General features: G+C 37.1%; 4 protein-coding genes across 4 annotated transcripts; 2 read left to right on the top strand and 2 right to left on the bottom strand.

Annotated features, from left to right (window-relative positions):
• K444DRAFT_641020 (uncharacterized protein) lies at positions 1–483 on the bottom strand (the record flags this gene model as incomplete). The annotated part of the gene is made up of 1 exon (XM_024884556.1): positions 1–483. One exon carries the CDS (start codon positions 481–483, stop codon positions 1–3), a length of 483 nt encoding a protein of 160 aa, XP_024741140.1.
• Positions 484–1,868: 1,385 nt separating this feature from the next.
• Positions 1,869–2,961, top strand: K444DRAFT_609195 (uncharacterized protein). Its single transcript, XM_024879531.1, has 5 exons — positions 1,869–1,917; positions 1,988–2,064; positions 2,130–2,183; positions 2,282–2,429; positions 2,688–2,961. The coding sequence occupies exons 1-5, from the start codon at positions 1,906–1,908 to the stop codon at positions 2,694–2,696; spliced, it is 300 nt and encodes a 99-aa protein (XP_024741139.1). The 5' UTR covers positions 1,869–1,905; the 3' UTR covers positions 2,697–2,961.
• A 2,083-nt stretch (positions 2,962–5,044) lies between these two features.
• On the top strand, positions 5,045–6,789 carry K444DRAFT_626105 (uncharacterized protein; the record flags this gene model as incomplete). The annotated part of the gene is made up of 5 exons (XM_024882600.1): positions 5,045–5,158; positions 5,286–5,560; positions 5,613–5,859; positions 5,993–6,199; positions 6,259–6,789. The coding sequence occupies 5 exons, from the start codon at positions 5,045–5,047 to the stop codon at positions 6,787–6,789; spliced, it is 1,374 nt and encodes a 457-aa protein (XP_024741138.1).
• Positions 6,790–12,777: 5,988 nt separating this feature from the next.
• K444DRAFT_660582 (uncharacterized protein) lies at positions 12,778–13,583 on the bottom strand (the record flags this gene model as incomplete). The annotated part of the gene is made up of 2 exons (XM_024886483.1): positions 12,778–13,036; positions 13,174–13,583. 2 exons carry the CDS (start codon positions 13,581–13,583, stop codon positions 12,778–12,780), a joined length of 669 nt encoding a protein of 222 aa, XP_024741137.1.
• Positions 13,584–16,361: the final 2,778 nt, after the last annotated feature.

Here is a 16,361-nt window from a genome sequence, read left to right as displayed (position 1 = left end):
TCACAGACTCAACCGATCCAAACTCAGCCTATCCCTACTCGTGTTCCTCCTCACAACACCCAGCTTAAAATACCTTTCCTCACCCGTCGCTGTCCGCCCACCAATATACCACTTCTCTGTGCCCAACACATCTTTGAACCCTTCCGAACTGGAATCACTCCCCCTCCGTCCTCTGCTCTTCGGAATATACCGTCCATTTTGCATGCCCTCTCCTGCCGTGCCAGGTGAATTCGAAGGGCCAGGCGATCGACTTAACGGCGACGTGGAATGTGTGCGTGGGGAATGTAACGCAGATAGTGCCGTCGTGGTGGCACTGGAAGGTTTTGTGGATGTCGTTATGGACCGTGGTTGTGATGGTGAAGTAGTGTGTGTTTGGTGTTGTGAGGGGGAGGAGGGAGAGGGTGTCGCTTTGCCTTGTTGTATGGCGTTGTGTGCCCGGAAGGCGGCGAGGACGTTGGCGAAGAAGGGGCGTTGGGTTGACATTGTGTTGTTCATGAGTCTCTCTATCCTCCAGTCTTCAGGAGGAGAGGAAGGAGAGGAAATATGGACAGCGATGGGAAAGGAATTCGCGGAGAGCTCGGATTGCGGGGTGGATCCGGATGTGAGAAGATAGGATATTGGGACAAGGCGAACGAACGGGTCGGTTTGACCCGCGGTGCGAGTGAGAGGCAGGACTTTGAAGGCTCTGCTCTGCCGGCCGAGTATGGCTACTCACAACCAGCCAGTCGAAGAGAGAGTTCCCCGCTCGAGAGGCGTCGTCCGCTGGTATGTTCGGTGTATCTAATCGGCGTGCATGTAATCGAAAACCGTTGACTCGTCAATTCTGCTGCAGTGCGATCCTTCTGCTCAGGTCACCCAGGTTGAAGAAGATGAGAGGTGGCAGCAGTTGGTGTGGAGGGGAGAGGGCGTGGAGTGCGTAGTTGAAGAGTCTAAGTGGGGTGACGGAGGAGGAATGGAGGCTTTTGATGTTGTTCAAGGCGAGGCAGAACTCGGGATGTCAGATGTCGCTCCGTCGGGACCTCGCTTGATGAGATAATGCGGGACGATTGGGAGTGGGGACATGGGGGCCCTCTGCCAATCAGACGAGAGCAAATCCAAAGCAAGCAGGGAAATGCGGAGAGAGGAATAATCCGGATTTTGGGCAGCAGCCTGCGCCATTATTACTAGGCACGGCGTTTGCCTTGGCCCGTCGGGGGAATGGATTCGAGGAGGAGGAACACCAGATAACCGTTCTTTGTTTTGTGGCCTGATGCCTTTGAGAAGGCCTCCCTCCTACTTCCAAGCTCCGTCATTGTGGTTCAAAGAAGCAAATTCAGACTCAGCCCCGATTTGAGGCGGCCAATGAGATGGGAAGCTATGCGGGACATGCATGAGTTGTCCTTTTGATCGTGATAAGGCGATGCGGGATGGGACGCGGGTTATCAAAGAGGAGGAAGCCTTCCGTAATGTTGGTCACGTGGGCCGAAGAATGTCGAACTCTCCCATTCCTAGATACGTGAACTCTAAACAGGCAAAGTTGTTAAATAGATAGAGCAGAGTTATACAATAGTATAGTAGCTCTGTTATAGCGCAATTGCGAGCGGCTCCTAGTCTTTTGCTTAAGAAGCAATTAGTTGCTGCTTGACGCTCTTCTCTCACTATCCCACAATAGCGCAAGATGAACTAGACCATCGAATATCACTTCTAAAGCCAGCGATATCCTAATAATGAGTACAAAATATGTGATTGAACTTGGAATTCAAATTTTCACTGACTTCCATAAAACCACGTGACCATCAATTCTGAGCCTCCAAACATCTCGATCCCGGCAGCCGCCGACCCATCGAAATCCAATTCGCAGCACCACCTCACCTCCCTCTCTCTCAATTGAGCCACCACAACACCTCTTCCCACAAACCCAATACAATGTCCGGCGAAGTACGTCTCTCCCTCAGCTTGCGCTCCCTCTTTCCCCTCTTCAATGTCACTGACTGGATCTCTACGATAGTTCCACCCCTCAACCGGCATCCTGCCACCAAAGGTCCAGCCCAAGTATCAGACTTACAAGAGTCCTTACGGTCCGAAGTGAGTTTTCATGGTGACATAAGAGAGGGCGAAGTGGGAAGATGGGAAGAAGCTGATGGATGCAGATACACGGTGCAAAACAATCTTCGCGGATGGACCTTCAAGAGTGCTAGCAGACTGTATGTCTCCTTGCACCTCCACACGCACTGCCGAAACACGCACAAATCATAAATTGAATGGGGGAGAGTAGGATGGGCATATGCTGATGTGGTAACAGGGGAATGACACTCGCCGGCTTCGGCGGCGTCGCAGGCTTCTTCGCGGTCTACTTCTTCTCCGACGTCCCGCGCGTACGGAAGGATATCTGGCAGAAGATCCCGATCATTGGGCAGTATTATGTGAAGGAGGTTCCGGCTAGTGATAATGTGGGTTCAGACTTCCTTTGCGTCCGAGTTGGGCCTTGTGATGAGGAGAGAAGGAGATTTGAGATGGAATTGTAGGATTGGTGAGGCAAGGAACTGGTTCTGGAGAACGAGAAGAGGAAAGGAAGGGGCTGGGGGGAGCAGGGGATGGCGAGTGCCTTCTCTTCTCTTGCTTTGCAGAACCGCTCGCAACACGGGATTGCGGACAGGCAGTTTCTTTTGTTTCAATTCTGCTGCGAATAGTGCTGACATTCCGCACAGCCCTTCTAAACGGTGAACAACCGATCGAGTCCAGGGTAGTAGAGGTGGAGGTTTGGGGGGAAGAGCGAGCATGGCAGACACCACATTGTACAAAAGACTGCGAGAAATAGACCGTTGTTGATTTCGAACCTGGAACTTTTGCAAACCAAGTTCATGATGATGTTCTGGATATATATGGCGCGGATCCTGGCGTCGAGTGGGAGAGTGAGGCGACAGTTCCACCTCGAAACCATTGCAGGAATTGAGTAGCAAGCGTGGAGGGTCACAGCACGGCCAAGTGGTCTCCGTGCAGAAACCCTACCACTATCACCTCTCCCAATGTACCGCCAGTTCTTGAACAGTCGAGTCCCAACCTTTCAGCTATTCCCCAGTTGCCGAAACATTCGAGCCCTGTGTCCTTTGAAAGTCCCTGGAGTTGTGGAACATTCATATTCTGTCCCTTTCGAATATCCCATGGGCTATAAAGATTCGAATTCCGCTCATTCCAAACCTACCCATCTGTGGGACATTCCATATCTCCTCTATCCCACTACACCCCCAAGGTGCGTTGGTCTCACCATATTCACCTCAAGCGAGAACGATAGGGTCTATATAAGCTCTGCATAACCGTTTTCACACCATCATATTTCTCAATTTTTTTAAATTTTTTTTTGAACTGCTCATCTGCAATCCGAACGCAGCAAGAGGGAAGAATTAGATTGTTACAGACATAGTCCATCCCTCCCCATCGCTGTTCACTCTTCATTTACAAAGCATGGATGAGAGTAAAGTTATATATAAAGGTACTTGTAGCTATCCTTTGCAAGAGGAGACGGACAGCTAGCAAGGGGTAAAAGAAATACTAAAAAGGTCGACTTTCTTAAAGTCCTTTAAAAAACTATAAAAGTGTCTAAAACTATTAAAGCAATATCTCTAATTATAAGTCTATACTTACTTTTTTTTAATTAAAGGTAATGTGGCGGGGATTGAGCTGACATTTGGCTAATCACGTGTCTTTCACGTGATTCCTTGGCTCCTCATTCCTTTTTGTATTTAGCATTCTTCCTTCTCACGAAGAGGACCTTAAGCAATCCAATACACACTTCACCCGCACGATGCCTCCTTGATTCGTGGTTACACCCACTCGATTTCTTGTCATGTGTTATGTCCCCTTGTACCCCTCTTTAGTAATAAGTATAGGGTATTTTCTGGGCAATTGCCTGGAATATAGGGGTATTTCGAAGTTAATTATCAAAGAAACAGGGCAAATAGTGGGCCGCGAGCACAAATGCTCTGAAATCCTGTCACTTTATACCGAGATCTGCGTACATCGTAAATACATGATTAATACCCTCCTCCGCTTAGGGCCATAGGTACTAATATCAAAGTGAACAAACTCTATTCCGTAAACCTTGTAGTGAAAGATATCAGAAAGAAATAGAATTTCAACCGAGGGATGAGTAGCTGTTAAAGTAAGGGCCAACTCCAACCAATCACTCGATTTTCAGCACAAACTAGTCAGTTCGAACCCCCTTTGTTTTATACTAGTTTCAGGTTGAAACCCTGGCTATTGCAACACGTCAATGTTGATTATTAATTGACTCGCTGGTGGGAGCCGATTATGCAAGGAAGGAAATGTTTTCTTCTTCTTCAAAAAGTCAGCTGATCTCCAGCATTTCTCGGGCTAAAAGTCACAAAGTGGAAGTACATATCAACCCCCCCCCCCAACAAATAAGATCTAAATATTTTGCGCTCCACACCCTCCTCGCCTTCAGCACCTCGATCTAACCGGCGGTCTGGGTCGTGGTGAGAGAAAGGGATATATACGCAGGAGACGTGGTGCTTGTGAAAGTTGCAAACAACGGAAAGTACGCTGTAAGTGAACGTTGGAACCACACAGAGATTCCCTGACTCATCTACCATGGACCTGGCTAATAAATTCAGGTGATGGCGAAAATCCTTGTGCACCTTGCCATGTTCGTCCAAGTTGAATCCGACTTCATAATTGAGACTGTCTAACGTAACGCTGCTTCTGAATAGCGTTCGAGCACTGTTTGTCAATACAGCAACAGCCCTGGCCGACCGAAATTATCCTCGCAGAGTAGCCCTACATCAGATCATCGGTCTGCGACCCTCCTTGCCAGCCCCTCATTTGGTCAACCTTCTCATGATCTTCTGTTTCCTTATGAAGAAAACAGCTGGCCTTCAATACCACAGCTTACCAGCTTTAATGAGGACGCCCCTTTAGTTGGAGATCTTTCGGGTTCAGGTCTTTCATGGCAAAACTTATGCGGAACTCCTGATTCCACTTTCCGGGAATTCATCGAAGAACCACCACCACCGAGTATTTACTCTCCGCTTGCTAAAGGCTTTTCGAAATGTATACTAGAAAACGACTTGAGAACATTGCGGGACCAGCAAATGCGCGTCAGTCCTCCTTCGGACCTGTCGTCGCAAGATCAGCGGGCAAACAGGACTTCCCAAGAAAAATGGTTAGTGGAACCAGCGTTAGGAAAAACTTAATATTAATTGGATCAATTCATTAGTGCCATAATCTTTTTATAGGCAAGCCACCTCTCTCTCTTGCCTTCCACGCAGCTTATGGCTAACCAATCATAGTCCGTGCACCAAGCATTGAATTCTCCGCCAAATCAATATTCTCTGATTTCAGATTCGTGGATAAATGAAATATTCAAGGAAGATAATCAAATTTTAAGCACATTTGACAACCTGAAAGCTCAAGAATGGACAATAAAACGGCCCCCGGTTTCATCTAATCCACGTGAATCAATCTACGACGCGAACACCCAGTCCTATATTGACGGTATTTGTACTCAGACAACTTCATTCTATGATTTTACAACAAGAATAGCGTGCTATGATGAGCCTTTTGGGTATGTGCATCAGCAGAAATTCAGAACGAATTAAATTGACATCAAATCCCAGTTTATCAGTCTTTCTGACAAAAGATTTCTTGAATATGGTCGCATCCCAAGTTCTAGTGGAAAACACCAACTACATTCTCTCTATTATTTTACTAAATGCTGTTCTCGCAATCGGTTTCTATATAGTAAAAGTCGAACGAGGTGGTGATGTCACAGCAGGACTAGCGGAAGCCTACGCGCGGTTTGACGTAGCAGAAAAGTACCGGAGTCTACTTGCGGTAGGAGAGCACTCGAAAGAGAAATTCCTAGTATGGGTCTTACCTTCCTACTTTTGATATTGCAAGGAAATACCCCTAACGTTATCATAGGCTGTATTGACAATGGTACCCCTCTTGAAGTGTGAAGCTTTTTGAAAAGGCACCTTAGTTGACTATTTCATAGCTTCTATTTGCGCGAAAATGCAGTCTCGAATTAGTATCCAGTCTGCTTACTGCAGCAACTAGTACAGCAATGGCTCTTGTTCTAACCAGTATCAGCTCAATACAAGAGCTGTGTGGTACGGAACACGAGCAAATATATCTTCAACGAGCATTCTGGCTCTTGTATTCGATAGAGAAATTTCACTCGCTTCGTCTTGGCCGTTACTCGGTGCGTATTTTTCCTCTCATTATTCCGCAAGATTGACATCAAACGTTAATGTCTGAAAGAGGATCGAAGACGACTTCATCGACCATCAGCCACCTACCCAAGTCCCCGAACGCAGGAATTCATCCCCTTTTTCTCAACTATGGGCTGTGCACGAAGTAGAGCTCGATAGACTACTCCCCCAATGCCGCTTCGCAAAAATCTGCCATTTAATAACCAAGCAACTCTACACACCATCTGGACTCCAAAAATCACCCTCAGAGCTCTCATGCAGCATTTCTCAACTAAGCGCTCTCTTGAAGGAATGGAAAGACTCGACCCCTTCTTCCCACAAACCACTCGATGTCGGAACTTCCTCCAATTATCCACACGCACTATCCAGTGCAACTCAGGAGTGCCTCCACCTGTCGTACCAGTATTATGAGGCTCTGCTAGCAATCCATGGTCGTTGGCAACTAACTGATCCTTTACACCTGACTGCAGAAGATAATATATCTCTTAGCCGGAGTAGGGAGACCTGTTCTAGTGTGGCCAGAATGGTGCTGCTGATGAGCAGTGAGATTCGACTAAAAGAGCTATTCTCTGATTGGTAAGTTTCACCCTTGCATTTCTCTCGTTAGGGCCTTTACATCTAATCTCCACTAGGGCTATGACGCAACTTCCTATGTGTGCAGCTTTTATACTTTTTCTTGATCTCTTTAGAACAGAAGAAAACGATGCGAAAAAGAAAACCCTTCCGTATTTGAGTATTGCAGATGGATTATATGGTAAACTGGCAATACTAGGAGAAGGGCCATATGAAGAGATGCTCAGTTTAAGTGCTTTTGCATACAGAATATAAAATGAAGAAGATATCCAATACTTAGCATGGAAACCATATCAAGCTTGTGTGACGGACTTGGCCCCGACCTTCACGTACCTTCTCTCTGACCCACTCTCCCTCAGTGTTTCGATTTGCCCACCCTCTCCTCAGCCCGGGCCCAGGATCGGCAATGATATCTCATTTCGGGTATTAATTCGTATTAATACCAGAATTATAGAATATTATTATTATTATTAATTATAAACTCAATCTCTAATTTATAAAGTACTAATTAAATATTATTTTAATATATTTCCTGAATATATTTATTATTCTATTAAGTTTCTAATAATATATAATTAAAAATAATTAAAAAAGTCTTATATTAATAAATTAAAGCTACCAAAAACTCTTTAGTTTAATTAAATAATGCTTTATAACTCAGTTAATATTATAGGCCAGGCCTTTATATAAAGAAAACTAGTAATTTAATTAATTAAATAAAATTCTTTAAGAAAAAAAAAAAAGAAAAAAGAAATACAAATTGTATTTTATAAAACATTCGAGCTTTCTAAATAATACGTAATTACTTTATTAATTTAAGAAAGCACGTTATATAATATAGGCCAGAGCCTTTATTATATAATCTAGTAAAGGCTTCTAGTTAAATATATAAATCGGGTCTTAACCTATTATAATTAATTTAATTCTTATTTCTAATTTCTTTTATAAGGGTTTTAATAATATTTTTTATTTAATAAAAGTATTAATTTCATAAAGAGGCATACTTTATTATTTAATAATAAGGCATTAATATTAAAAGAATTAGTATTTTTTTTAAAAAAAAAATTAATAAGTTTATAAATTTGCTTAAATAGTACCTTATAATTATACTTATACTCTCTAGCTATATTTGTATAATTACTAAACCTCCTTCTTTGAATTAAAGTAACTGCATTATTATTACAACATGATTTAATAAATTTATCGTTCATTTTGTCCTGCTAGTAAACGTGATTTTTCGCGTTTTGGTGAGGGACTTCGGTTAAGCGGGAGCTCGAGTACATTGCTCCCGTGGCTCGCGTCTTAGGAAACCACGGCCGCCCGCGCTCTCTAGTTCGCTGCGCTGGTCAACCAAAATTCTCCTCTCTTTTCTAGGTATTAGGGCGGACGTGGGTGTTGTAAGTAAGCATTGCGCCACCCGATTAAGTTAGCAGGGGTCGACTTTAGAGTCGACTTCGTCAAAGTCACATAATATATCTCTATAGCCTTGTCCAAACAACGACGTGGAATCATGTGCAATCGTTGCCCCTAATGCAACCTTCGCAGTTACTGAATTGTGGGTCGCGAGGTTACAGAACCGGTGCGAATTTCTATATGCAAACCGGCAGCTATTTCTAGATGAGGTTGAGATGCCTGCCGATTGGGGAGACGTTAGATGCCGTTTGTGGAGTGTTCGGAGCAGCCCGAAGAGGATTTCAAGGCAAGCAGTACAGAATTGGAGGCGCCTGGATTGAATTACGAAAATGGCTCGCCCGATTTTAGGCTGATTTTAATACTAAGACGAACATTTGCCAATTATCGTACTGTTTGTTCGCAGTTTCCTACAGTGGCTTGTTTAACCCATGCAGAAGCGTATTGCGTGTAGGTGTCTTGTTGCAACCTGGCAACCTTCTTGGTTCTTTGTTGGATAACAGAGACTGCTACTGGTGATTGGCCCAGCCACCGCGTTTCGGCTGGGGGCATAAACAGCATAACATGAGCATGAGTTTCTTATGATATCTGGTCCTCAAGTCAGTTCGAAGACAAGATTAAGCTATCCCTGATTCTTCACAATTCAATATATTATCCTCCAAATCATGGTTATCGAATCCATCCTACAGAGGTTTTGGCAAGTTGCCATTAAACAGTGGCTGCCATGTCAACAAATTAACTTAATCCGCAAGAAGGTAAATTTCGACCTTGTGCAATCTTGGGCCTTGCCGCACATATTCCTTGGAAATCTGGAATGACATTTACATTAGCCCGTGGGGTATTTTACTCCAAATATCGATTATTTGCGACTCTATCACAAGAGGCAAGTTCGCGTATCTGAAAGCAGTCCACATTACTAACGACCCCATTTCCAGATCTGACAATAATATCTACCGTGACCCAAACAAACGAAGGGACCGCTCTTATAAACCCAAGCGCAAGAAGAATAAGGGTAGAAAGAAAACGAACTCCACAAAAGGCTCTAGTTAGTCCGGCATTAAATATGGTGGTGCTTCATGGGGGATTGGGAAGGAAAAAGCGGCTATGGAAGCCGAGTTTGTCGTCAATTGCTGCGACCGTAGGCAATTCAATTCCGTTCCATGAGCTTGCCTTCCACAACCTCTAGATTCCTAAGTCCTGTGTCTGACAATATTCCTCCTTCTGATCCCACTGCCTGTCAAGTCGAGATTGAAATTCCTGGTAAAGCGTATGAGGCCGTTGTTGGGTCAGATAGCAATAAATTTGAAGCATTACTCACTCAATCGATTATTACGTGAGAAAACAAATATAAATGTTGTTATTACATACTATAAGAAATAAATTATAAGAGATTCTTTCTAATACTTTACTTTACTCTTTTAATTAATATCTCTTATTAATATATTATAACTTTTATTATATTTTTTTTTTAAAGTAAATATAATTACTTTTTTAAATACTTATAATAGGCCTAATATATTATTATATTTTCAAAAAAAAAAATTATACTTTTTATTTTTCTATTATTTTTATATTAGTATTCTTTTTATATTACTTTTCTTATTTTTAATAATTTAATTAATAAAGAATAAATATAAAAAAGTAATTAGTTTAAAATAAGTTAATATAATTAATATAAGAAATATATATTATAAAAGATTTCTAATATTATAAAAGGAAATTAAAAAAAAGATTAAAGGAATTAAATTCGAATTTATAAAAGTAAATAGTTTTTATATTATAAAACTATAAATGCTTTTAATATAATTAATAATATTATATTTTAAAATTAAAGAAATTTAAGAAATTTAATTTAATTTATAAAAAAAAGAAATAAAAATAATAAAAATAATAAAAGATTTATATATAATTTTATTATAATATATATTTATTTATATATAATAAATACTAATTAATAATTCTTATATATTTTTATTATTTCATTTTATATATTATTCGAGGCTTTTATTTAAAAAAGTATTATAATTTAGTTTTTAATCTTATTAGTTAATATAATTATTTATATTTTATTACTTATATTCTATTACTTTTAAAATATATATAATATAGCTATTTTATTAAAGAAATATATTTGAAATATATTAAAGATATTTAGAAAACTAAGTCTCTTATAAACTAGTATACTATAAGATATATATATTCTTTTTAAATAAACTAATTTAGAACTATTAGAAATATAAATATTATTAAAATAATAGAATTTCAAAAATATAAATAATAGATTTTAGAAAAATAAAAATAAAAAGCTTTAGAATCTTTAAAAAAATTAGATAGTTATATTTTTATAAATATATATTAATAATATATTAAAAATCTCTTTTAAAAATCCCGAAAATTAAAAAATCTTATATAAAAGCTATTTTTTAATTAAGTTTCAAAATAATAAATATTTATAAACTAGTAATTTAATTATTATTCTTAAATTCTATTTTATAATTTTATAGGCCCTATATATATACTAGTAATAAAATTACTAATAATATATATAAAATACTAATATATTAAAATTAGTAAAATAATTATTATTTAGAAATAAGAATTATAGTATTATAATATTAATATATAATTCCTAAATCTACTAAGCCTAATAGAATCTAGTTTACTAGTTAAGTTATTTATAGAATATAAGATTATATAACTATATCTTATATTTTATATCTTGTTATTTATATCTTATTACTTGTATTTCTTTTCCCGAATTCCGTAATTATATATATAATTCCCGAAGAAATAATTATACTAATAATAAGTTATATTATAAATTTCTTATTTTCTAAATATTATAATTATAATTATAAACTTATATTTTTATATAATAAGAAATTAATAAAGTTTATAATTTTATTATTATATCTTTAAGCTTATTTACTTATATAATAAAACTATTTCCTATATATATTATTATTTAAACTATTATAATTATAATACTAAGCTTTCTTTTTAAGAAAATTAAATTAAATTATTAATTTCCTTTAATTATTATTAAAATTATTATATTTTTTCTCTTTTTTTCTATATAAATAAAAAATAGTTTTAATAATTCTATTTTTTAAATTAATATATAATATATACTCTTTTTAGTTTTATAAGTAGCTTTATTAAACTAAATAATATATTTTTATGAGTTAATAAAATTAGCTTATTAATAATTTAAAGAAAGTTTAAATTTTTAATTAAAAATATATATAATAATAATATATTATAGCTTTAAAAGAATAATAAAGAATTATAGTTTTATAATTAAATTTATATCAAAATATATAAAAGAAAATAAGTAAAATAATAAACTAAATACTAGAAAGAAATACTTTTATTAATAATAAATATATTAAAAGTCAAAAATAAAAGGCTTTAAAATATAAATAATTATTTTATATAACTTCTTAAATTAAGACTTATAATAAAAGTTATAAAACAAGAAATAAAAAACCTTATTATAATACTTTATTATAAAATATATATAAAAGTAATAATAATTATATTAAAAGTTCGGGAATTTAAAAGCCTTTTTATTACTATTTCATTTTTTATTATTTCGAAGTTTTTTCTTTAATTATTTTTTAAATAATAAAGTATATAATAGTAATCTTTTTATTATATATATTAGATTTATAATTTATATTATATATTTTAAACTTCGATTATTTAATTTCAAATTAATACTTATATATAATATATTTAATATTTTTTAAAAATTAATTCAAGCAGAGAAGCTTTCTTTAAATATTTAATTAATAATATTACCTTATTAAAGCTTTTAATAAACTAAATTAATTAAAGCCAGAAAGTATACAAGAAGTTAACTAAGAGCTAAGATTCTTTTTAGTAATTATTTTAAGTACTTGTATATAACGGGATATTACTAGAGCATTGGTTTTAGGAAGTTGCTTCTTTTAACTAGGGTTATCTTTAGAACATATAATGCCAAGCCGCCCAGGTGAACCTGGTCCATTATATACAGTCAGTCCAGGCGGGTAGTCCAGGCCCACGTAAAAAGAAAACAGCCCTGCCCACCCATTGGGAGCGCTGTTGTGGAGTGCTCTGGCGGAGCTCTACTACAGTTAAAAGTCGTTATTAACAGCAGCCCTTAATCTATTAACTTCTACTGCTAAAACTTGATATTACAACAACGACGTCTATGCAACACATGCATATGCCTATCTTTCTAGTCAAAGTGCGAGAGAAGCGATTGAATTGCTAATATAACGAGTGTAGACCTCTCAAGTGTATATACTACTATAGAGGGAAGCGAAATGGCAGTTTCCCAATTGGTAGCGTGACAATCACTTGTAAGAATAGAAGCGGACTTTGAAAAGCCGCGTGCATGTACCCCAATTTCAAGACAAATAAGAAATCCGCCACTTGCAATAACCCTTCATTCCATCAACTTTTGGTCTGTGTTCATTTCCCTTATATCCGGACTCAGAAATCTTGCTAAAAAGATGCAACTGAAGTCATATAACCAGAGCGACTTAACTCAAGTTTAGAGTTCTTGGCTGGTTATTGAGTCTGAGGACTAGGTTCCCTATTCTTCGGTGACAAAAGCTCTTGGCTCACTGATGAAAGAGCGCCCATCAACCTCAGTGGTGGATCCTCTCTTTGCCTTCTCAGCCTCAGTGACGAAAGAGCGCTCGTCGACCTCGGTGGTGAAGCTACGTTTGGCATTCTCAGCCTCAGTGATGAATGAGCGTTCGGTGGTAAAACCACGCTTGGACTTATCCGCAGTAGTGAAAGAACGAGGTTCGGTAATGAATGACCGTTCGGTGGTCAAGGATCGAAGCTCGCTAATAAAAGCACGCTCCTCAACCTAGACTGAGGTTCATTGAAGTTAAATCTCTTTGCAAAGCAGCGATCTGTTCCCTACAGCAATTTTAACATCCATTCGAAACCATCGCTCAGCGTGACGCGCAAAGGTACTTACACATTCAAAGTACCAGACAGCAACTCCAGCGTCTCAATATGCGTAGAAAGCAGACCTTCAAGTCGTCTGATTTTGTCCCGATCAACCACGAACCCCATTTTGGCTTGCAGTTTCTTCAGCCCCTTACCACCTAGCTTATCATGCAGCTCTTGTATTGTACCTAGCAACTCATTGACATCACTGCTAAGTCCCTTCACGACCTCGTCCCATCTCTGCAGATGAGCCTTGATCGCTGAACTTGCATCGCTACTTCGCAGCAGGGTTTCGAATTGCGCTAGACACCCTTGAAGAGTCTTGAGACGATCATAGACGCCACGAATCTCCTTTGGGGCACTTTGCGCTCTGTCTACTGCCGCAGTGATTTCGGCGATCAGGCCCAGAATGGCTCTTGAGAGGCCGGCGGCATCCATAGTGAAATGCACGGACGAAAGTCAGGTCGTCCGCAATGCTCAGTGCACTCGCATCCTCTGACAGCAGTGCATGTGTTATGGCCACAAAGTTGGGCTTCGTGGTGCAGTTTATAGGACTTGTAGATTGAGTTGTGGGCATGAAAAGAGACTAGGCTATCCTGCGATGGCACATTCATCGTGCAGCGACACGTGATGTTCAACTTAAGCAAGAGTTCATGCAACCGGCCACTTGCCGATCTGGATCTAGGGCATGGTATGTGCCACTTAGGAAATACTAAGTATTGAAATGTCGTTATTGGTTTAGTGTGAGTAGACCATGAAAACTTCCAGGCTGAACGTTAATGGAAAGTCAATGGTTCTTAACTGCCTCCGTCTATGAGAAATTAGCGCTCATGTCCCGGATGACCTCTATAATTACCGTATTATCTGGTGTATATGACCATGGTCTTATAGCCCGTTCCACACCCTAAGAATTCGCCAGGGAATGGTCTTAAGCCTAAGAGGGTCTAGTAATATGTCGATCCCACTAAAAACCGCTTAGTATATGGTGTTATACTTACCCCCTTAATTCCTCACCCCTTTATTCCTCACTCCAATTCTCCCTTCTAAACTCCCACCCGCACCACCAATTGCTCTTGATATTTTACGTACCCAATTGATTCCATATGGCTCCCGGAGTTGTGCCTGCCATACGCCTATCTACCTCCCTTAAAAGGGGGCAAACCACTATCTAAACAGCCCTCAATAGTAGCCTAATATTCAAGTCTCCTCCACGTTCTGGGCCAGCTCCCAAACCTGCTAGTCAAGCTAATACTATACTTGGCAGACATATAATTGGTAGTCCGAGAGAGAAAGAGGTTCAGGAGCTTTTTGCGGCTATTCGTCTTATATAAAGTAAAAATAGTAAACCAGGAGATATTAATATTATTTAGGGGCGATTTCCTATAGTAAAAGAGAATAAGGAATTCGATTATATACTAATAAAATAATACGCCTACTTGCGGAAGCAAAAGTTAGCTACTATTAATTACTTTTAATTAATATAAAAGAAGAAGCAAGATAGTACTTATAAGCGTTTTTCTAATTAATATACTTCTAAAAAGCTCAAAATTATATATAAGTTATTCCGCTATTGAGATATAAATAAGAAGGCAATTTGATCTTAAAAAAAGGCTCTTTTAGGGGCAAATATAGCTATTCTTATATATAGGAGCCTATAATAGAATAGTAATTAAATAGCAATTTTAAAAAAGCAAGAGAGAAAGGAAAGAAAATATTATATAAATAGATAATTTACTATACTTAATAAATATATACCGAATTATACCCTAATTAAATTATTTACTATAAATATAGCAAGAAGACTTATCTGGGCTTTTAATTTTCCTCCGGCTAGTATAATAGATTTAGAAGATAATATGAAATTTCCTTAAAATATAAAATAAAAAAAGTATAAAAGTTTCCTAAATAACTAGAACTAGTTATTAAAAATTAGATATAATTCAACTATTAAATAATAATAATAATTAAGGGGAAATTAATTATTAAAATACTATAAGGCCCTAATTACCTAGTTATTAGTTGAATTAAGCTATTAGAAATCTGTAATATAAATTAATCTCCTATATTATTTAAGTATCTTTATAGATAAATATATATTAAAAAGGGATTAGTAATAGTTCATTTAAAGAAAGAGAAAGCTGGCTATAATTAATATTAATTTATACTATAAATCGTAGTCTTTATAGATAGAGTTCCTTACTATAAGCCTCTCTTAATCTATAAAGAGAAGCCGGAAAAGGGGAATTCTCAATAGTAAATAGAATATAAAAAGTATTATCCTGGTATAGAGATGATTTTTAATAAAAAGACTTGGGCTAATATCTTTAATCTCCTTAATTAGGTTAAGAAATAGTACTTCTATATCTCTATATATTTTTTCTATAAATATGAACCTCGAATCCTTACCCTTAATTTCTTTAAACCATATATAAATAAAAAGAGAAAAGAAAATAGAAAGCCTGAATTAGAAAAAGCGAGAATTAAAAGAGAAATAAAGGAAAAATTATAATAAGAGCTCTGTAACTTATTTAATAAGTTAAAGATTATAATATTAATTATTTCTAGAGATTATATAAACTATCTTTAAGTTCTTAATATTTTAGTTAATAAGCTTATTAAGATATATATAATAGAATAATAGAATACTTAGATTAATTAGAATATAGAGCTATATAAATCAGGAAAGTAGTTAGTTAGAAATTACCGGATTTTAATAAACTATTAGATTATATATATATAGAAAAGGGTTTATAAAAAGTATAAAGAGGCTATTATTAAATGCTTCCTGAATATAAGTTTAGTATTACCTATTAACGGCTTATAAGATTATCTTTTAAAGATACGAGACCTTCTATAGCTTATATACGGCAATTAGTAAAAGGTAAGAGCATGCGGCATTACTTGTCGTACACGTGATTTACTTTACTAACCCTACCAAAATCGCGATTTTTCAGCCCATACTCTAATATAATTCCCAAAATAATTAAAGTACTAGATTTATTAAGGCTTTAGTATATAGTAGCCATACCCTTACTATTAATTACATCTTCTAGCTTATAAGTAAGCCTTTCCGTCAAATATTGCTATTCTATTAGATTAACTTTACTCTATAGCTCTTATAAGACCTCCTTTATATCCTTAATTAAAGTAGAAACAGTTTCCAACTTTATAATCTCATTTTTCATCTATTGCCAGACCTTCTTAATTAGATTTAAA

This window comes from Hyaloscypha bicolor, assembly GCF_002865645.1.
Source record: "Hyaloscypha bicolor E unplaced genomic scaffold K444scaffold_39, whole genome shotgun sequence".
Classification (NCBI taxonomy): Eukaryota; Fungi; Ascomycota; class Leotiomycetes; order Helotiales; family Hyaloscyphaceae; genus Hyaloscypha; species Hyaloscypha bicolor.
Note: the sequence above shows the minus strand (reverse complement) of the source record. Positions and strands in the feature narration are given on the sequence as shown.